The sequence below is a fragment of the Chenopodium album genome, chromosome 16 (assembly GCF_948465745.1).
Source record: "Chenopodium album chromosome 16, dcCheAlbu1.1, whole genome shotgun sequence".
Taxonomy (NCBI): domain Eukaryota; kingdom Viridiplantae; phylum Streptophyta; class Magnoliopsida; order Caryophyllales; family Amaranthaceae; genus Chenopodium; species Chenopodium album.
In genome coordinates, this window is record NC_137849.1 from 3,126,310 (window position 1) to 3,149,612 (window position 23,303).

General features: G+C 33.2%; 1 protein-coding gene across 1 annotated transcript; it reads right to left on the reverse strand.

Annotated features, from left to right (window-relative positions):
- Positions 1-1,761: 1,761 nt before the first annotated feature.
- LOC145586080 (protein unc-13 homolog) lies at positions 1,762-21,199 on the reverse strand. The gene is made up of 27 exons (XM_081642808.1): positions 20,971-21,199; positions 20,611-20,655; positions 20,305-20,480; positions 20,144-20,208; positions 19,664-20,054; positions 17,261-17,327; positions 16,953-17,109; positions 16,087-16,254; positions 15,763-15,873; positions 15,403-15,612; positions 14,720-14,821; positions 12,504-12,734; positions 10,570-10,644; positions 10,363-10,431; positions 9,338-9,523; positions 9,077-9,232; positions 8,497-8,589; positions 7,267-7,338; positions 6,803-6,920; positions 6,134-6,315; positions 4,932-5,013; positions 4,219-4,323; positions 3,981-4,087; positions 3,757-3,834; positions 3,489-3,584; positions 3,004-3,099; positions 1,762-2,251 (listed from the first exon to the last, which is right to left on the reverse strand). The coding sequence occupies exons 2-27, from the start codon at positions 20,616-20,618 to the stop codon at positions 2,087-2,089; spliced, it is 3,366 nt and encodes a 1,121-aa protein (XP_081498934.1). The 5' UTR covers positions 20,619-20,655; positions 20,971-21,199; the 3' UTR covers positions 1,762-2,086.
- Between the last annotated feature and the right edge of the window lie 2,104 nt (positions 21,200-23,303).

Consider the following 23,303-nt stretch of genomic DNA (forward strand, 5'->3'; position numbering starts at 1 on the left):
TTGCACCTTCCAATCTGGAGGTTGGGGGTTCAATCTCTATTAGAAACACTTTAAGGGTGGGTTGAGGTATGATCAAAGTCATTTTCCTTACCATAAATTTTTAAAATTATCATGAGGGTTGAGGTATGATCAGAGTCATTCTCCTTAATTACCATAATTTTTTTAAAAAAATAAATTAAAATCAAAATTCTCTAGATAGGTATGTAGTTAGCTTGATCCCCAAATAAATAATTTCATTTTTCTAAAAACACAAAATTTACTATAAATAAAGACCTTGGAGTCCAAGCATATTTCCAATATATATATCCATATCACCATATGTACATTTCCCTCATCACACCAAGAAAACAAAAGGAAGAGAGTCAATATCATTATCAAAAATGCAAATATTCGTGAAAATCTTAAATGGAACCTCTATAACCCTCGAGGTAAAACCTAGCAACACCCATTGTCGATCTCAAATCGATGATAGAGGCAAAAGAAGGGATTCCGATGGACCAACAACGTGTTATAATGGGCGACAAAGAGCTAGTCGATAACAAGGACGATTACGAGGAGTGCTACGAACGTACCTTAGCAGATTACAACATCAACAAGGACACAACCCTCCAACTTACCTCTAGACTAGTTGGTGGTTTCCATTATTTTTTAATTCCTGCTAAATTAAGAAAATTGGCGTACGAATGCAACTTAAACAAGAAGATATGTCGCAAGTGTTACGCCCGACTTTCACCTCGTGCTACCAATTGCCGTAACAAGAAGTGTGGTCATAGTAACCAACTACGTCAAAAAAAGGTGCCTTGATATTTTTCACGATATTTTAAGTAATAATACAAGTATTACCTCAGTTTCTTATTATTTGCAATAAAAGAATTTTTTATGTCTCCATATAACATTTCTTTGCAAATAGAAATGGAGGTAGTATAATAAACTTTTCATTGTTTCTTTCAGGTATTATTTGAGATACCTTGTGAACTTTCTAATGTTAAAGTTACAGTAAAAATTTACATATTGTTAATTATGTGGTGTAAATATCTATTGAGAATATTTAAATATTTTCCAATAAATATATTCTACTACAACAATTTGATACAACCAACACTAAAGCTAATATCAATGATTTTTGAGAAAAAGCCACCGGAACCACCCATTTTTTAAGAACCGGGACCAGACTTGAATCTTCCGGTCCGGGCCCCTAGTTATGGCTATTCTAATTTCTAAGTTTCTTGGTGTCGTTTGGTGTAGAACAATTTTGGAAAAATCAGTGTTCAATAGACGTGGCTTCATACTCGTGGACAAATTATCTTATCCCATGATTGATTAATTAATTAATGCACTAATCTTTGTTTTAAAAAAAATTAAACAAACATACGTTCGAGTTGGGTAAAAATAAATTGAGTTGGTATTTAATTGGGTTAGCAATTAGTTGAGGGTCACAAACTCACGACAAATCAACTCGATAATAAGTTGGGTTAATAGTAAGTTAAATCGGGTTGTAATTGGTTTTGGATTCCCATCGGGTTGAGAACTAGTTTGGGTTCAAATCGTTGTTGAATTAGATGATATCTTCTTCCCTAGGCAACTTTTCATCAATTGCATTTGTTAGCCTGGTATGTTTTGCACAATCGTACATTTTTTCGAGTTTTAAAATTTTGGTTGGTGTTCATCATTTTATCTAAAGCAAATTTAACTTTCACACTCCTATTAATCGTTGAAACTTGTACAGAAGTATCTTATTTTACAAACAATTACAAGCAATCAATGTCAAAGGCGAATGTTTTACACGCTTAAGGATGTTTTTGTACAATTTCTTTTAAATAGTGAAGATGTTTTGGCAAATAAATCTACTCAGTGATTCATTGTCACTGACTTATGATCATCCCTAAGAAAGACAAAGACACAGACAAACAGAATGTACAAAGATAGAATTAATACAAAATTTGGCAACAGGACTTGCAAAGACAATATGCTATACTACACAGCAAATCTCAAATCAGACTACATCTCTCTACAAGTCTACAATCACGACACGTCGACACAATTTCTCTCTTGTACTATATATTGTAATGACACATTTATACACTTATTAAGAAGCTGACTTGGGTATCTTGAATTGTTTCTTGACAAACTGGGAAGCCTCCCAATCACCCCGATGGCACAATATTCTCAGCAAGGTCTCAGTATCAGCTCCTAGTTTACTTCGTCCTCCGTGTCCACTTGTGGATTTCAAGTCATCAATCAATTCTCGGGTCTGCAAACAGTGACAAGCAAAAAACCAAACACGAGGTTACAATAGACTGTATAATAACTCACTCCCTCCAGAACTTCTAAACCTTAGGTTTATCAGTTTATAAGACAGAGGCTGAAAATGTCAATCCACATGATGCGTCAAATAAAAATACACGTTTAATATGATGATTTAGCTTTAATTTAGAGGCATCAGTAGTGTCTGAATGGGTAAGACTAGCAAGAACATCTTTCATTCAGTTGGAATTTTCAGAAAAAAGTTCCTCTTTCCATAGCAATCTGCTACTCTTATGCTAACTTTGCCACCAACCTCTCCTGCAGTACCAAGAGGGCCATGACCACCATAACAGCTCAGCATGACTCCAGCCGTTAACGTGATCTAGTGAGGTCAAGATGTATACTCTTATACGTCTCACATTATATAATGCTGAACCTCATCTTAAAGAATGAATGTTAAAACTTGTTTGACATGAATCACCATGAACTATGCCTACCAAACAAGATCAAAATTGCTAGCCTAGCTCCATGAACAAATTGCCCTGCTGCTGGACTTGGGAAGGTTAGGGTGCAGAAGGTCTTACCCCTAACTAGTCCAAACTGGAAGCAGTAGAGATATTATTATTATCCTAAATGAGAGTAAAAGAAAAATTCAAGCCTAAAGTACTAGTATCCTATATGAGACACTTCAAGAATATAACAAGTCCATAATTATCTGATTGGCATCAACATGGAACTAATCTTATCACTACAACTTACCTCATATCCGAGCAATTGTGTTATATGTCGTGCACGAGACACTAGATTTTCCACAACTCCTCGAGGAAGACCATCTCCTCCAGAAATAAAAAACTCCTGCAAAAATGTAACGGATTTATAAGGCTGAAAGTTCGATCAACATGAGAAGCCGTTTCGTTAAACAATGATTGTAGTTTCCAGACCAATGCATAGGAGGTTCTGATTAACATATTAGAGCTTGTTAGGTTCACCTTGTTTCACAAATGAGTATAAATTGATTGAGGGTTCTTATACATGATAAGATTTTCAATTTTTTTCTTAAAAAGGCAAATATCAGATAAGCAAGTATTAAATCATCATTCGGACCACTAAACAATGACAATTACAATTTAAAAATTTTTACACAAAATCAGATCAAACCACCACATTTCAAAAAATCAAACTGTTTGATTTCCAATACTCCATATATAACAAAAAATCTGGTAAAGTTGGGACATTGTCTCTACCTTTAAAATATCTAAATCTTCTTCGATCAGTTTGGCATCACTTTGGGAAAAGATACGAGATGGGCCTCCATCCAACAATACCCGTATCAGACCATCCTGAAAGATAATAAAGGTACTCAGAAAGAAAAAAAAAAAAAAATACACATGATATTACAAAGCGGATAAAAAAACACTAAGAAAATAAGAAATATATTAAAAAATGTGCAAAAAAGAATTTTAAAAAAAAAATTCATTTTGCTTTCCCAAATATAATTAATGAGGAACTGACAAGAGATGCTTGTAGAAGACTAGTCACGAGTCGATCACGTAGAGGCTCCATGATTATAACACATAACTGATTTAGTGCCTGCAAAAAAGGACTACGGTTTAGTACCAGAAATGCAATCAATTCCAGAAAATCCCTGACACAAATGCTGGACAATGAAGAACAAACTTTACACTCATTTAGCTCATACAGATAATAATGCACAGAATGCAATTTTATATCCTTACCAGGTCAAGCGGTTCAATTAATGCTTCCAATCTAGTTTGAGAGACACTGGGTTTGTACAAATTATCAATAAATGGTTCCCTTAACTCACAAAAAATGATCTTGGTACCTACATTACATTAGAAGAGAAACAAAGTCAAAAGCTACATGGAGATATGTAGAGAAGGGTGGGATAAAAAGAAAAGGAGATAAATTGTGAAAATTAGGCCAACTTAAGTGTTTTATACAAGTCAGTCTCACCAGTATATTCGCAGATTCTGTCAATAGCAGCATTGAAATCTTTTCTGCTACCCTCAAAAGTGTTACTTTGGTTGAAGCCTTTTGAATTTTCATTGAAACTCTTCTCTGCAAATCCAAAAAAGTGGACAAACAGAAAAAGGCTTTAGAACAATGCTGACTGGAAGAATCTCTCTGCATATTTTTCAAGGGGTGGGGGGACTTGATCCATTATTTCTTGGATGCACGTTTCATGTTACAATTGCTTCAAAGAAAATACTAAGCATTATATAATGTTAATTTATATCAGATTTCCTCAAATACACTGTTAGTCCCAAAATAAATTAAAAAAAATTTGCTAAGCTTAGCCATCTAAGACATGGGTGAAGTTGCACAGGAGATATACATAATGTAGATACAAGTGATAGATGGTGCATATAGCAGTGATCACCAATTAAAACAAGTCATTTTCTCACATAGCTTCCATATTTTCACATACAAGCAATTCTAATGGTAAGAAAGATTTAAAGGCCAAATTAGGTCAAGATGTTTGGGAGGATTTAATGTCAAGTTTGCAACAATATAACTCCTGAATTATAGTAAACGTTCATAAGGCTCTGCAGTAAATCGACCCACTAACTAAGGCACCACTAATCTATGAGCTGCCTATTCAGCAGCTACAACCTATAATCTGAGCAATGGGGCAACTGAAGATAGAAAATTGTGATGAAACATACTGGTAATCTTGTCAGTTGGCTTCTTCTTCAACCATCGCTCTGAAATGCTGTCTTCCAGCTTACCAAGATGACTAACTGCATACTGTGATTGTAGAAGGATCCACATCAGCATATATTAGGGGGAAAAAGAACATAAAAGAGAAACCCAGGTATGCAATATTTTAATACTTAAAAAGGATTTATCTCTTTCATAATATCTGTCTAATTTGTCCAAGGCACAAATTTCAGAAACGCGTAGATAATAGGAGGGAGCATATTTAATTCCATGTAATACAACTTTTAATGTCCACTCTCTCTGCCTATTATTGGCCACACATCTACTTTGAGCATTATAAAAATAATATGCCACTAATTAGCTATAAACTTGTATGATTTTAGAATTGCCATGTTGACTTTATTAATACCTTAAAGTAAAAAATAAAAAAATAAATAAAAAAATTCAAGGAAAGACTACCGACTCCGCAAGATGGGAAGTAAAAAGTTATAAAAGGATAACTATAAGTCTATAATACCTCGTCTCAATTTTTTAATACTACAAAAGACTTCCAGTCAAACATGGCCTATAATTTAGGATTAGAGGGAGTATCATTGGTCAGATTTCAGTAATAGGCAAACATCATCATTACGATATCTCCCAACTCTTTTTATTTATTTATTTTATTTTATTTTTATTGCAGTCAATCATTACTTCAATTTTTATATTTGAATGTTATATACTATAATTAGAATATTGACAATATTCAGGATTTCCTCATTTCAGTGAAATCCAGATTTGGAAAAATTGACAAATAATGGTACTCAAAAGGGAGAAAAAAAATTGAAGTTACAAATCATGCAGATTGCTAGGAAAGAAACCATACTGTAAAATCATAGATATCTGGAATATTATAGAAGATAACAAACAATGTCATGTTGTCAAAACTCCATATCCTTGATTGGCCTAAAAAGTAAATTATTCATGCTTTAGTTTTACTTTCAATATTAGTGGAGTTATTGTTATCAACTTATCTCAACAAGTATTGAACATTAGAAGTAATCTATAAATAACAAACATCATAATCTTGTCCAAAGTATGTTTCCCTACTTTGGAAAATCAAATTGTAGAAACTAGAGATATAGTGGCATTTTTTTAATGATCAACTTCACTACCCGAACATTTTCTTCAAATAAAAATTCAGTAATTTAATAAAGGACCAACTTACATGAAGAGTATTTAGTTGAACACACAAAACTGGGGTAGGTAAAACACTGATCTCACTAGATTTTCTCTCTTCAGGGAGTTTTTGGTGGTCCAGAAGCTCTTTTTTCACAAAGGCCTTAATACCAGCTTCCTTCCGATATCGTGTGAGGATGGGCACAGGTGGCATGAGATCCTCTTTGCTGGCTATACATCAAATCAAACAATAAAAATAAAAAATTTACCAGAAGTATTGACACCAATGAAGAGCATGCACGATGAAAACATAGAGAGAAAAGGTAAATTGATAATGTACTTACACCTTTGTAAAAGTAGACACAATGTTACGTAGTTAATAGAAAATGAGAAAGCGAGATAATATGAAAATTGCCCCTGCAGTTTCTAAATAGGATCAGCTCACTGCCAACAGTTGTGTATTCACTAGAATTTCCATCATATTAAATCCCATTAGCATCACCCCCAACCTATATAGTGCCTCCTGGCTGGTACCTTATGCTTCATGATTAAAAACGGAAACATCCTCTGTTCTCATTGGTAGATGACACGTTGAACTAATATTAAAATGCCAAATTTGTAGAGTTGATTCAGGACCAACAAGACTACTAAAAATCTAACATTATAATACAACCAGAAAAAACAAGCATAAATTTGCATATATAGCATGTATGCTTACCCAAATTAGCGACAATAAGATTAGAATACCCTTGAAATGCATTGTCAATACCACGGCATAAGCTACTGAGCTCCCCAGAACCCATTGGAACTTTAAGATCAAAAAACTGGTCCACTGTCTGCATGATGAATATAAATAAAATAGAGTTAAAGACCTATTCAACTTGGATATAAATGGCCAATACACAAGGCCAATGTTGAAATAACATTAGGAGTGATAAATATTTATCATCCTCATAGTTGATGATACCCCAGATTTGAATTACGACTGTACAGGTTTTTATGGTACCATTATCCCAAAATGGGGGGCCTAACAACCCTATCTATGTCGAAGAAGTAAGGCCAAAAAAAGAAATCAAGATGAGAGTTTGGGTGTTTGGTTATGTCAATTCCTTAAATTGCCATTCATAGAAAAAGTAAGCCTCATATTAACACCAAGTAACTACTAAATAATGGTGAAAATACCTCTTCAATAATCCTGTAGACTTCAACAATTGAAGTTCCATGGCGCTGCTGAGGGGATACTGGATCCCATTGCTGTAGAAGTACAAGAATTAAAGATCATAATCCATGGTGGAGACAAGAAAGAAAATGGGATATTTAAAAAGTTACAGAAAAAGAAACACATCACTTAGTGAAAGTGCTTTCTAATTTAAAAAAATAAATAAGTAATTGATGAGTGAAAATTTTTCCTGCAGAAACAGAAATTGATATAATACAAAAAAAAAAAAAAAAAAAAAAAAAAAAAAAAAAAAAAAAAAAAAAAAAGAGTGTATTCTTTTGCATGGGAGCAATTATCTGGACAGGAAACCCAACTATAAACACTGAATTACCCTGCCAAAACTCAAACCAATGAACTTTAGAGTGATGAATTTAAGGAACAGGATTTACGTGAAATATAATTTATGTCTGACATTATTGGATATAGGAAGGCCTCAAAATTCGAAATTACCATGTGCAGACACTAGACAGCACAGTCAGCTACCAAGTATTTGCATCCATAGGAATGATAAATGTGATGGAGGATCACCTTTTATCTTTCACAAAACCTTGTGCTTGTCAGCCTTCTTTTATTTTACGTCCAAAGTGTCACCTTACATATCAAACTAGGAGAAAATTCTTGCTATACTTAATTTACTGAAGGTAAGAATAAAAAAAATATAAGTAACTAGCTGCATGCGAAGTCTGCTTGGCAACCAATCTAATGAAACTACAGAAAAGTTAAACTATTAAATTCTGCAGAAAAGTGAAACGAAAGAAATCTTTAGTTTCCACTTGGCTGTTCATCACGAAACTATATAATAATATACAGAGAAGGGATTTAATTTCTGTAACTAGAGGCAAGGAAATGAACCAAATAAACACGGTGCTTTAACCTTTTTTTTAAAAATGAAAAATTATGATTTTTTTTTTATTTGCTTAGATTTCCAGTCTTTTTATCACTTTTGAAGGCGCAACAAAGGAGGCAAAAATAATTGAGAGTTTACACAAATACACATAATTCCTTAGTTTTTACTCAAATAGTTTTCTTGATCAACAAGCTAAAAGCCTAAAATTAAGGTTACCTTACATTTACACTTTCAAACAGATTTCCTCATAAACTTAGAGTTCCCAAACATAGAGTACATATATGGATTACAATCATAAGTGAAAGAAATATATACATTTACAAAAATTAGAAAGCTATGTAGTTACCTCCTGTTGAATGGCACGCTCAACCCAATTCTGAATCCTTTGCAGCTGTGCATTGACCCAGCGCATTACTAATGTTCCAGATAAACTTTCGATCTATACAAAGGAAAGAAGAACCAATAAAGTGATTCAACATACCCAAGAATATGACCAAAAAAAAAAAATAGAAAATCCACAAAAGGCCTGATTCCAGTCATGAAACTCAAAAAGAAAGAGTGATTTTAGTTAGTACAAAGATAAAAGGCATCTTCATCCAGTAATACACTAGCAACTTAGATGAATTAGAGTTCAACTCTATTATATTATTCCCTCCATTCAAAATCAAAAGCCACCTTAACAGCAAAACTATAGAGGGACAAGAAGCTCACAATCAAACGATAAAAAAATGCTTGATTCCAGAAATCAAACACCCGCCCTCTCTCTAAGAACATGACAATTATTAGAACAAAACACAAATGGACAACTAACAAAATTGATGAATGAAGGCAAAGTCAATCACTCAATTGGCAACTACACAAGCATGTAACACTACATATTTTGACCAATTCTAAAAATGAATGTACTGTAAACAGCATCTACTCACCTGATATCTCCCAATTTTTTTGCAGTATGTCTCAGAAACCTCTTCACCAAAAGTAGAAGTCAATAGGCCCAGAATATACTGCTCAAGACTATGAGCTGCTGGAAATACAGATACTATATCCTCAGTCAAATGCTCAGCGCCATCAAGGAATGGTTTCTAGAGAAATGATTACAGGCCGTTACTCTTTCGTAAAACCACATTAATAGGAATGGAAAAGGTAGAATACCAAGAAACAAATCCTAGAGAGATACATAAACTTACCAATTTCATTCCATAAAGCTTGTGAAGAAGAGATGTTGAAAAAACAAGTGCTTGTGGATGCCACCAAGACAAAATTGGGAAAAACAATGTAGCCTCTTTCTTCAGTAATTTCCTAATTTCTTCAGCAAGCAACGTCAATGGATGTTCATGCACTGTTTCTGAAGTTGTGTCAACGGCATGTAACGTCTGCAGAGTCATACAATCTTATTAACGTCTGTAGGACAAGTTCTCTATACAAATCAATGTACAAAACAAGTAAAGCTAAGTCACATGTTATCCCTGAATAACATCAGTAGAAGCAAGCCACAGACCCCTATCCCAAGTTATCACAAATTTTCCCAAATAGTTTTATATAAGCGAAATATTTGACCTGACATTCCTCTCCGACCATGAAATCTAAAGAAAGACCATTTTTAACAGGAATAGAGCGTAGGTGTAAGGGTTTTTTTTTTTTAAAAAAAAAATTTTGAAAATGTTTGGAAAAAGTGGGTGGGGGTAAGTGTATAAATTATGAGAGAGAGAGAGTAAAAGGAGGTGTGAGTAATAAAAAGGTGGATAAGATAAGAGATAGGGAATGGAAAGGTGAAAATAGTGTGGGGTAAAAAGGGTGAGGTAGTAAAAAAAGGTATGACAAAAACGGAATAACTAAAAGTGATTCAAACTTTCTAAAACAACCAAAAAGAAAAGTGAGGCGAACTTTCGGGCGGAGGAAGTATAAAAAATAAAACAAAACATCATGATTAAACCAAGCAAGAGCCAAGTAAGATCCTTAACCTCCAGTAATTTTTGGATATCATACATAGAGAAAATACATTATGAGAGCTATTTTATCAACTAGCATTCCTCAGTTGTATTTGCAATATGCTAGAATCACTACCCTCATAATAATACCAATGTACCCATATAATGCATAAATCGTCTACCCACAAAATGATACCAATCAAACTTTTCAGCCCATCATACAGAAAATAAAATTCTCAAACATGCATCTTCAATAAGCATCTTAAGCAAATTGAGTGACTTACCCGCGTAAATACACTTTTAATTGACGAGTTTACATACGATTCAATCTGTTCCTGATCGCTGATAGTAGACTGCATGAGTTTTCAAGGGGGAAAAAGGAAGAACATGTTACCCTTGTATATAAAAAGAATTATTCTGACATGGGAAAAGGACTAAGACATACTTTTTTTAAGAATTGTTTACATAAAGAAGGGAAACAGGAAACATACAGATTCTGATTCCTCCACAAGTAGTCTGCGAGAAACCATTGCGACAGTTGCAATATTCTCCATCTTGTGCGAATCCTATCAGATATATATATATACATATATATATATAAATTAAAAAAAAAAAATCAATTTCTAATTCGGAGAAGCAAATGGAAACAAGAACAAAATGGAACATTGAGCACAAAGTGAAATCACAAATAGCAGTGTCTAGTACTTCAGAAATATGTTTAATCAAATGAATATTTAGATGCAACAATGTATTCAAGCAAAGCCTGTTCTATTAAATTAAGGCTTTTCTCTAAATGATTTTCACTTGTCATTTCACTAAAAGGAATTCTGCATTAGGTGATTCAAACTCACACCAACAAATCTTTTATGGGCTATTATAATACCACATCAACAGTCCTAAACTCATGATGATTCATTAATATAATCATTACATGTATTGAAAGCTAAAACTTTACCAATTCACACTTGGTTTCGTCACAAAAGCAGCATATAGATTTGGAAAGAACATTTTAAAGTAACAACTAGAAAAGAAAATATTGAAAGAACCACTTAAGCTGTGAGGAAGTAGAGAAACTTTTCCAATTTGTCAATTCTCGAAGCAAAAGCAACACCCATCAATGCCGATTAAATGTGCACACGCAACTTTTTGACAATATTGACTGCTAGTCTGCGATACATAGGTGTGTTACTAACTTAAGGTTCCATAGCTTGAGAAATTCAATTGGGAGGTGTTTTAGATGATAGAAATCCAGGTACATAATGCTCTGTCCTCTTTCTACACTATAAGTGTGCACAAGTTTGATTTATCACAAAATCTACATGCATGTTCATTTCCATGCTTGAATCAGCATGTGAGCATTAATTTCAGTATGGTTAAAGCGTCTCCAAATGCATGTAAGAAAAAAGTAAAGATATGGCTACTGTTGATTTCTTGTTGCAATACAGGTTAATTGAGTTCTTTCTTTGTGTGATTCATTAGTTCTTTCTTTGTGTGATTCATTAGGACAATTCTTGTACCTAATTTGTCATCCCTCTGTTAATTAAACGTTTACCCATTTTCTTTATTATTTCCTATATCTTACCCACTTTGAGCTTTCCTAAAATGATCAAATTCTTAATGACTGATCTTTTGATATTGAGCCCACTACAATCTACAGGAATTTACCCTCTCTCTCTTTCTAGATTGTTCAATGATCCAAATATAATGATAGATAGTAGCATCATCCAAAAATGGCATATTTGTAATTTCTTGAAACCTATGCAGCTGAACCAAAAGATTAGAAGAAAAAAAAGTTCCCTGAGCATATTCAATTGCATATCTAGAAGGAACCCAGTTAGAAATAGTAGTACATGATTTTGATCTGAATTACATGTTATAACAATTTGGTCCTGATTCCAACAACATTTTGTATTATTCAACCAGTATCTAAAAACAAAACATACACACAAAGTGACAACACAAGCAGTTAATACACATGCATGACTATTAAATAAAATGGTTATTCAGACAAATTACAAACTGCTCTCTGACTAAGGTTCCTTAGACAAAGTTCAGAGCATATACATGATGTTTTTGAATCAATATTAAATCTTGAAGTATCACGAAAAAAGAAAAAAAAACAAGCAAGCAAGCAAAATTGAGCTTAATTTAAAAACTGCGCTCTGACTAAGGTTCCTTAGACAAAGTTCAGAGCATATACATGATGTTTTTGAATCAATATTAAATCTTGAAGTATCACAAACTAAAGAAAGAAAGAAAAAAAACACATAAGCAAATTAAAAGCCTTGCTGAAAGAGTGATGACTGACCCAAATCCACAAATAAAACTAACTTTAACTGAAATCATAAGTGAACATGGCACACCACATGCTCAGCAATTGCCTCAGTTTAATTAGAAAAGATCTCAATACATGTATGTAACTGACCTCAGAAAAATGCAGGTGATAGTCTGCAAGCTGTCTATTAGCCCACCTCTGGATTGGCCCAAGGAATGCTTGAAGAAAAGATGTACTTTGGGATCCTGTTTCACAATCTGTCTTTGATTGCAAGCTATTCAGGTGCAACCTCTCCTGTGGGCCACGTTGTTCTTTTAAAGGGATTCTCTTCAACTGGTCAATGGCATGTTGAAGCATTCCTTTCTCACTTGTAATCACATACTGTAATGCAATACGCCAATACCCCAAATGACTATTAGTAATAAGCAATAATTGAATGAATATATGAGTATATATTAATATAAAGGACTGGCAAGTATTGCAAGAGATGTCAAACAGATATAGCAGTATAGAACAACTACAGATGAATACATAGGAAAACAAAGAGACAAAACATAAGAAAAAGTTTGTACAACTAGCAGGCCACGGTTAACAAGTGCAACAGATTCAGCCAAATATAGGAGACAAAGCACACATAAATAAAAATAAAATAAAATAAAAAAAAAAAACATAAACTCAAACACAAACACACACAAGACACCCTTCATAATTCATATTATTATATGGCCAGGCTTTCAAACAGAGTGCTATACAGCACTTACTCCGACCTAAAAATGACTATTGACCTTTTTATTTTTCTCAAAACTCAATAGTTTATCTCACAGTCATCTTTGCTCTTTAGCCAATTACACTTTTCTCATGGCTTTAATTTGAGCGGCGGATCCCCGTGGGTAACAGATTTATTGACCTAATCCCTTAGAAGAAGCTTCGGCAGGGAAAACCTTTCTGTATTTCTTTTCCAAGCTTTTACCAAATATCCCATAATTCATCATGCAACTACTTCGACTTTCTTGTGCCGTTATGGGAGCAATACTTCTTGGGACATCTTTATTATAGGAAGAACCCTATTAAATTGGAAGTTGAGTAACTAAGAGAAGCTTGCAAACTTGTAGGATGAACACGATTTTTTTATTTTTTTCACTAGGAACACTTGTGAGACTATAAAGTGGTGGTGATGGTCATGTGATTCTTCTTCTGGTGTTTTCACACGTCATACTTCCTATAACTATTATAAAAAAATAAAAATAAAATAAAATTAAAAACTTTTAAAAAAAGTCCACAACATTTTCCAAATTCTAAATTCAATTACAACTTTAAAAGCCAAGTTTCCGAAAAGCTTTGCGAAGGTCAACAAGGTGCAAAGGGTTCCTGCCTATCATATTCAAGGCACAAAATTAGTTAAACTTCTCTAAAACTATTCCCACCAACTAAAAGCTATAAAATGAATTAATAATAGTAGCATATTTTGTAATTGATAATTTTTTATAAGGAAGATAAGAAGAGGACCTTTTTTTTTTTTTTTTGGGGGGGGGGGGGGGGGGGGGGGGGGGATATGCGTGTCACATAAACAAGGAGGGTGGAGAGGTAGGTATCACACTGATGCTAGCAGGGAGGAGTAGGGGACACCTAACAGTCTAACAGAATACTAAGATTAAACACTGTGACAAAAGAGCAAGACCACTTTTCATCCTAAATTCCATAAGAAACTTGAAGAGCTCCAACTCTGACAACAAAGACCTCCAGAAAATATATGAGAAAAAGGAAGTATTGCTTCTTTCTTCTCCTCATTGTTTAACAAGAATGGACACTTATAGAGTTTGCTATTTTGGCAGATAAGAGAACAGAGCACTCTGAATGATTCTTCCAACCAAAGCATTAATATAATCTGTTCTTTAGAAATCAATTTCCTTTAGCTACTTATTTTGTTTTATCACTTCGATTAGCCGACAAAAAGCCAGCTAAAATCATCCTTTCACCCAAAAGCAATTGTCTCAATTCTAATTGGTTATGTTAAGCAAGGTTGATCAAAGATAGAATGATGAAGGACTAGATAAATCATGTATACTCTCATGGACATTAATTGAAAAAAATTTACAGCTTTTATTACATAAAAGCTGGTTTTGTTTCGGATAACCAGTAACATATTCTCATGCTGTCTCACTTTCCATTAATGGGGTTTTTTATTTTATTTCTACTCACATTACTTAATTTCATTTTTGGCATACCCCTATACCATCTTACCCCTCTTATCCCACAACATACTCAACAGAATCATCAATGGTTTTCAGGATCATATATAATGCAATGCTAATTTAAAAGGCATATTTCGATTAGTTTAAGGTAAAGGAGTATCATAATTCATATACCTGACGAAATAATACCCAAGCATAACATGTATAGTGGATGGTCTCTGTTATTCCCAACACACGCCATGTTGCCTTTAAAAGCTCAAGAATCTCTTCCACTTCCTGTATTATAGATGGGTTATATAAATAGAAATGTTTTCAAAAAGATATGCATTATACCAGCCAATTTAAAAGATCAAACCAAAAAGGAATATGAAAAGGCTGACTCATGACTTCATGAGAACCCTAAACATATGAACCTTCAGCAAACTAAAAGGTAATAAAGTGACATGCTTTGAAAGGCTAGGGAGGCCTACAGCCTACATCTATCACAGATGAATTGTACTAAGAAATGAATTCAATTAATTATCTCAAATGGTCGGTAGATTTATTCCATTCAACTCAAAGATTCTACATGAGTATGGTTGTATACATCCAAACCTTCTTCATAAAAGCAGCATAACCCCAAAGTTGTTTCTGTTTGACCGTTAATTGATACACAGCAACTCAGGATTGAGCACAGGGTAAATTCAAATGAGAATCATTTATAAAGCTGATAAGTTAAAAGCACGATTCTGAGATTTATTAGTATATCATCATGAAATAAAAATTACAAGGAATACAAAATGTTCGTTTTCAATTCCCAGCATCCCCAGAATTTTTCCCTTTTTTATTTTTTCTTTTTGAGGGCGGGAATTATGTACCTCTGTAAGCTTTCCTTCATCCAGAATATCAAAGACACTAAGCAGCAACTTCTCATACAGCCGAACATTAAGATGATAGCCATCAGCCCAGTGACAAATTTCACCAGTTAAGTCACCACGAGCTGCCCTTTCTGCAAGAGTATTAGCAACATCCCTAAGAGATTTTAAACATTCCGTCCTTTGAAGTTCTCCTGTAGTTGCTGGAAGGAACTGGAAAAAAAAAATACAAATATATATGTGAAGTAAAAGTAAGGCAATTCATTAAACTTGGGGAAAAAAGGAAACAAAACAATTTGAATACCCACCTCAGAGAACAACAATAGGAAGGTGACACAGAGAAAAGTCGTAAAGAATACCCACCTCAGATTCCTCGATTTTAGCTAGAAGAATCCGCACTTCATTGGCCTTCCGTCCAGATTCTCCGAAACCAACAACGGGATGATTAATGAGCCCTTCCTCCAACATGTTTAACTACACTGACACAAAATTATACCGAGCATGGATATTAATTGTAGAATATCTAGAAACTGGCATCATGGTGTCAGCCATAAACCAAGACATGGACCCTATGCATATATAAATTTGTCCAGATTCGTGCCAGTACAAAGCGTAAAGGCAAGTATTAACTACAGACACGGCAATGACAACACGCACAGGGTAAGTGAAAGAAACGGAGGATGTTACCTGTCTTTTCTGCCACCGTATATATGCCTTTTTGTCAGGGAACTCTGTGCGCGAAATACAGCATAGCAATTCCAAAGGTACCAAAAGGGTGTCCATTCTTTTTCCTGCCTTTCCAGCAAGAGCATTAAGCAAGCCCTGTCTTGTTCTGATATCCATAGCTTCTGAAATCTGAATTTACAAGCCAAAATAAAAGGTATAAAGGGCAATATTTTAGCATGTTATCTAACTTTAAAATCAGAGATATGTCAGATGCCAGATGAATCTAATTCTAAATAACCGTTTGAAATATTCTTAACAAGCTTACTCTCTCACTCCAACATGCTAACTTGGATTATAGTGAGCAGCAATTTTATTCAGCATTTTCGACCCAGGTTCCTACAACCCACACCCGGGGAATACATATGACTAGTTAAAATATCACTTATTTCCCTACCCCCTTAATGAACCATATTTTAGTCCAAGTTAATTTAACATACTAAATCCCAAATAATCCCATGTTTTAACCATATTAGCTTTATTTTTCTCCTCACCAACTCTTAAAAATTTTGAACTTTAGAAGTGACTACCCACAAGGCCAAAGCACTACTACATACTAGTATATTATTTTACAACGCACAAGGTAGATTTAAATCCAAAAATAGCACAAGGGACTAAGTAGAAATCTCTTGGTTATATAAGATACTCTTTTCTATATATATTCAAGGCTTTTACACTGTATCACCTTAAGGACCACAATTGAATTTTAGCTGCATAGCAGTTACAAGAACAAATAAGGAAACTGCTAGAACTACCCTCTTGATTAGAAACAGGGTCAAAAAAATGGAAACAATTATGGATGGAGACTAAAAGCCTTTATATGGACTTACCTCCATTTGAACCCGCATAGTCTCTAACAAACCAACCAAGCCAGGTGCACGTTGGGGCTCAGCTGCAGCAGGCTCAGTTTTACTACGCCCAAGCTTTTTCAGTAATTTGGATGACTTCTTCTCTTTCTTCTTTTCTTTTGATGGTACTATAAGACCACTACTCATCACATACAGGGAGATGCAGAATGAGAAAGATGCTCATTGATTAGAAGAGGAAAGGGAAGGAATGCAATGATATTAATGTGCATTATCTGACAATACATAATGATCAAATGAATATAAAGTGCAGCCCATGACTGACAGCATACCCTGAAGCTCCAGCACATGCTAAAAGGATCTCATAAGCAGTTTCACGAAGATCATCATCAGCGATACCTGTAAACATAAAATTAAAATTATTAGCATTCCCATCATGACAAAACATCTTCCTAAAGAAATTTTATAAATTTGAATCATCAGCCTTATGCAGCAATAGATAATTATTTGAAATATACTTGTGGGAAATTGAGTATGTAGCACAAAAGAATTTGTCAGAGTGCAACTTCACTAGCAAACAAAGAACAATAGATGATTCGTTAGTTGTATTTAATATAGTCATGCACTGCAACCACTTTCATAATTAAGTCCTTAATATATTTAAAGCAAAATCTTACAATGGCAAACATAGTTTACACGATAAATCTATATAATACCTTTGTTCTTTGAAGTTCCATCAAATTTCTGTAGATACGTAGTTTAATGCAATAAGAAAAGAGTATAGTTTTAAAGACCACTTGCTTCCTTTACTATTTTTACAAAAAGAAAAAAAAGTGGAGTTCAATACATTTCAAGGAAAAGAGGGAGAGAGTAGGCCAAAGGTACGTAAAAAATATACTCCCTCTATTTCCATAAGGTTGACTTCAGTTGCGAAGCCAGGATTTTCATCATGGGGGACGGATTAAGGAAGTTGTTCTATAATTTAACAAAAACTCTTAGACAATATACTTTAAATTGAGATATATTAATAAGATCAGATACTTTTGCCCAAAATCCCTATTACAATCAATAATTTAGGTTTGTAATTTGACCAATTATTTTAAAAATTATGTAATTTGCTAAGGTAATTTAAAAGTTAGAACATGATTTCATTAAATAATACTAGTTAGAGGGGTTGAACCCAAGACCTCAAATTAACAACTGTGATCACTTTAGCCACTAGACCATCCGTTCTTCTTTATCATTATTCTACATACATATTGCTTATAACTTTTTTTTTTTTTTTAAATAAAAAAAAAAAAAAAAGTGGGGGGACCGCTGTCCCCCCTTGTGCCCACCTTATTTCTAGGAATGCTTTGGATAAAATGGGTAGGTATAAGAAAAAAAAAATGAATAAAGTAAGAGAAATGGATTAAAAAGATGGGTGGGCATAAGAAAAAGATAGATAAAGTAAAAGAGAGAGAGAGAGAGAGAGAGAGAGAGAGAGAGAGAGAGTGTGTGTGTGTGTATATATATATATATATATATATATATATATATATATATATATATATATATATATATATATAAGGTGTAAATAGTGTGAGGTAAGAGTAATAAACTAGTATAGGAGTTTGCCAAAAAAGGAACAAAGTAGAAATGAGTCGAACTTTTTGAAACAGCACAAAATGGAAAGCAAGTAAAACAGGGAGTATAGAGTTTACATGTAAGAGGAAAGATCTAAGTGGGTAGAAATCATAGAACTTTAAAGAACAAACCAAAATGGAAAGTGAGTAAAACTTCATTAAATGAAGTTGGTATATTCTTCTCGGCGAATCAACGGAAAGTTTATTAGTGAAGCACATCTATTCCAATTTAGGCTTTTCAATTTATTACTTTTTATGCTATTTATACTATACTTGCAACAATTAATATCTCACGGGGCTATAAATTTTGACCATTCTAAAAGCATACAACTCAAATCCGCTTCATATATCAAGCCCAAAATACATTAGCTGTTACTTTGGCTGTTTTCTTACATAAGTTGAGAGAGTAGTGTAGACCATTTAATGCCAAGGATGAATTTCCAGAGACGACTAGTCTACTACTCATTTTGTATAAATTTCTACAAGAATCCTGGAAAGATTTTCCCACGTGTTCTTTTTGAAGATCTTGCACAAATGTTGAAGGAACTTTGAATGTTCATGTACTCAGAAGGTAAATTCAGAAAGCAAGCTTCAACAATTATGGCCCAAGCTGTGGTGTAGGTGCAGTTGATTCAGGAGGAAATTTTATAAATCCAACTACTGTCATTCCATTGACTCAGCACTGGCAATCCAGTTCTAATCATTTACAGTTCTTCACTATCAACATAAGATTCGTTTTGATGAAACTTTTCTTTAATTATTAAATATTTTTGGTACTTTTTTTTACTATCATCATAAGAAGTATAAGCATACACAAATCTTTGATATTTGGTAATAGAGATCTACAAAAACAAGCCTTTAAAACTTGCACATGCATCAACCACTACTAATCTAAGCCATATATTGAATAACCATTCTAGATGACACAATATCTTAACTGAAAACCACTGATGTAGCAACACTATATTCAGAATATTTAGCACCCTAGTCAAGACTCTGGACTAGACCCAAACATTACGTGCATTGTGAGTATTGATCTTAAATGCATGCAGGCTCCACTTATAAGACATAAAAATAACATGCATGACATAAATGCCTAACCATACTTGCCTGTAGCAAAACTTGGTAGTACAGCCACAAGATCAGACGCATCATTCGGCATTCGCCTTGAAACTCTTCTGCTATCAACTTCTTCCAAGTCATCATCATCCTCAAAGTCCTCAATGTCATCCACTGTCAATTCTTTAGCTTGATTTGAACTGAAAGATTCAGCCTGAGACATACTCCTTCTAGACAGAAAATCAACATTTGAAGACGGATCTTGCATAGAAGGCTCTGAGTTCGATTCCAAGTCGTCATCAACCACCTCCGATTTTGACAAACTCGGAAGAATGGTTGGTGGGGCAACTAATGGTGCTGGTGGTGGTGCTCGTCTCGGGGGTGAACCAGAAAGTTCATGGTTTGTAACAAGAAAATACTCATCACTAGCCCCCCCATTATTCTGCAAAGATAACAACCACAATTATTTCACAACGACAGACCTTACAAGTACTCTCATGACACCTTAGAATTAGTTAAGCATTATCTCACCATAAAAGGGAACTCTGAACCATCATGATAATCTCTGATAGCTTCAGAGAGTTCAAGCATTTCACCTACATTATTAACATCAATGAAATAAGCAAACATCCAATCAAAACAATAAATGCAACAGTTAGGGTTTCGAGTTCAAACAAAGCTTAACATCCCACCTTTTCTAACACAGTTAAGAACATAATCAACACTGACTTGATCTAGATCCACATCATCTAATGAAACAGCCCCAGGAGGAAGTATAACTTTCTTAATCAAGCTACCGGAAAGCATAAAATTCAGAAGCACACGGCGGTCACGCCGATATCGTTGTAGAAGCTCTAGCTCACTCTCCCTAATACAACAATAAAAATTAAAAACCCACCAAAAAAATCATGAATATCCCACACTGCAGAAATCAAAGCTTGATGAATAATTGAATACAATATGATTTAAACAGAAATGAAATGGAGTATTCCACATACCCCTCCATTGAATTCAGCTGCAAATGTATGTACCACCAAATTTACCTAGCAAAAGAAATAATCTCACCCAATATCAAAATCCCATCAAAAAAATTAATAAATTTTGAAATTTTTTGAAAAAAGATCAAATGTTAAGATTTCATGTAACTATATCAAGATTAACAGACCCAATTCGACAAATAACTTCATCAAATAAACCCATCATTAATGTAAGTAATACTCGAGAATCTATGAAAAAATTGATAAAATCATGACAAAATTCAAGAATTAAAAATGACAATGGATCTATACTTTACAGAAAAAAGATTTAAGGGTTTCATAAATATTGATGAAAGTCGTCATTTTTACAAGCTTACTTACCAGGAAAAGGCAACAAATCAAGTTCACTGCATTCTGAAAGTACCGTATGAGAAGAGGGATTCGAGAAGGGGAGGAGAGAGAGATTGAGTCAGCAACAATGGTGGATTTAGTTGGATTTTAATTAAAAATAAATAAAAAAAGGGAAATAGAGACGGGTTTTTTTTTGGTATTTGCGGCTATGTAATTAATTTTCCACTCTCCAATCACATCTATCGACTATGATCACACCAGAACGTTGACAACATTCTGCCACCAGGTACTATCATAATCCTCTCGTGTTCGGGTACTCCATAACTAATATTTTTAAAAGTAATATTTATAAATCGAACTGATAAATTTGGGTACCTGATTTTAAGATCGATTATCAGGTATCCAATAATGATTATTAAACTTAATAATGTAGTTATTATGAAATCATTTAACACTAATTAACAACAATACCACATGATCTTGACTAAATTATTAATCTAATATATATATAAAGGGGAGTTTTTTCCCGAGTTTTTATAGAGCCGCGTAGGATTTAATTTTCTTAGAGCGCCATGTAGGATTATAAATTTTTGTTGTAGCCAATCAAATAATTTTCTTTTAGAATTAAATAATTCAAATGCCACATAGGAAAAATTGACAAATGAAATTTTAAAGTTTAAATAATTATATATTATAGTATTATACATCATCAAAAATTAGAATTAAAAAATTAAAATTAAATTACCTTATTTATTATAAACATAATAAGTATGAATGTAAATTTGCTTTACTTAAAAAAAAAAAAAAAAAAAAAAAAAAAAAAAAAAAAACACTACCTTATGTACGATAAACATAAGAAGTATATGATAATGATAATTTTGCTTCATTAAAATAAAATTACTTTATCATTACTATGTGGTTTTTTATATAAAAATACATGTATATGAAAAAATATTTTAGGAAGTTAATTTTAAGTAAAGATAGCTATGAGCCTAAGATCATTGGTTGTTGATAAGATGCGTGGGATTATTTCCCAATTGAGGAGCAACGAAACCGTGAAGAAGAAAGGGGGTCTGACTTTGAGGATCTTTATATCTTTTTCTTTAATTCTAATTTTCTTTTTCTTTTTATTTTATTTTTATTTCTTTGCCTTTTCTTTTCTTTTTCAATTTCTTTTTCCTTTTTCTGATTTTCTTTATATTTTCCTTTTTAGTAAGTTAGTTCTTTTATTTTCTTTTTCTTTAATTTTCTTTCATTTTTATTTTCCTAGCTTAGTCTTTTTAATACCCATTTTTTGGGTTCACCAAGTTGGATTATTATTGAAGTTTTCGTTTTTTTTAATCTAATAATTTTTCTTAATTATTATATCATCAAAATATAATAGTATAAAGGATAATAGATAATGACAAATTTTTTGTATAAGCTTCAAAGATAGATTTTAATAATAAAAAATTAAAAATATTTCATAATCTTATGGTAATACCCTAATATTATAAATTGACGTATAATGCAAAATCAATCGACATCAAACAATTTCGTGTTAGTAATTCGTGTCAAATTTAAATCATAGATGGTTGGGTAATTCATAATTTAACTTATATATATAATTGTTACTTACATTATATAATTGTTACTTACATCGTGTTTTTATTTGAAATACTTTATGATTATTCGCTTATGATTTTATGTGCTATTTTTTTCCTACAGATTTAATTTGATCAGAGAATTAAATTCGAGCAAAAATAATTGGAAAATCAAAGTACGAGTTTCTCGGCTGTTTCACGACAAACATTCACTGTGACGAAAATTATTGAACCAAGTGTACTTAAGGTAAGTTTTGATGAAAATTATTGAAACAAGTGTTCTTAATTAACATATGTTTTTCATTTAAAGTTTTGAAAAAAAATTCTTAAAAATATAATTATTTTATTATTCTTTAGAAAGGACAAGGAAGATGCAACAATGAAAGAAAATCATACAAGTCACATAGTTAAGGAAGATGGAAAACGTTCTCATGATGAAACTGATAATTATAAGGAAGATGACAACGATTCCACCAACAACCCATTTAGGGGGTGTTTGGTTCAAGCATATTAGGTATATATAAGGTATGAGTTTGGAATGACCAAAACTCATACCTTGTGTTTGTTTCTTGAAATTTCATTTTTCAAACCCATACCTCAAACCCCCAAGGTATGGGTTTTTGAAACCCAAGGGGGGAGGTGGGTATGGCTCATACCCATACCTTTAGGTTTAAAATTAAAAGGAAAACTATCATTCATAGATAAAAACCAAACACATGAAATCAAGTATCAAGTTCCAACCCCATACCACCCAGGTTTCATTCCTCATTCCAAACCCAT

Coding starts and splice junctions, on each gene's coding strand:
- LOC145586080 (XM_081642808.1), bottom strand. Junction 8,590..9,076: donor AAAAAATTGGGAGATATCAG/GTGAGTAGATGC, acceptor TCCTTTGTATAG/ATCGAAAGTTTATCTGGAAC. Junction 3,100..3,488: donor AAGATTTAGATATTTTAAAG/GTAGAGACAATG, acceptor ACATTTTTGCAG/GAGTTTTTTATTTCTGGAGG.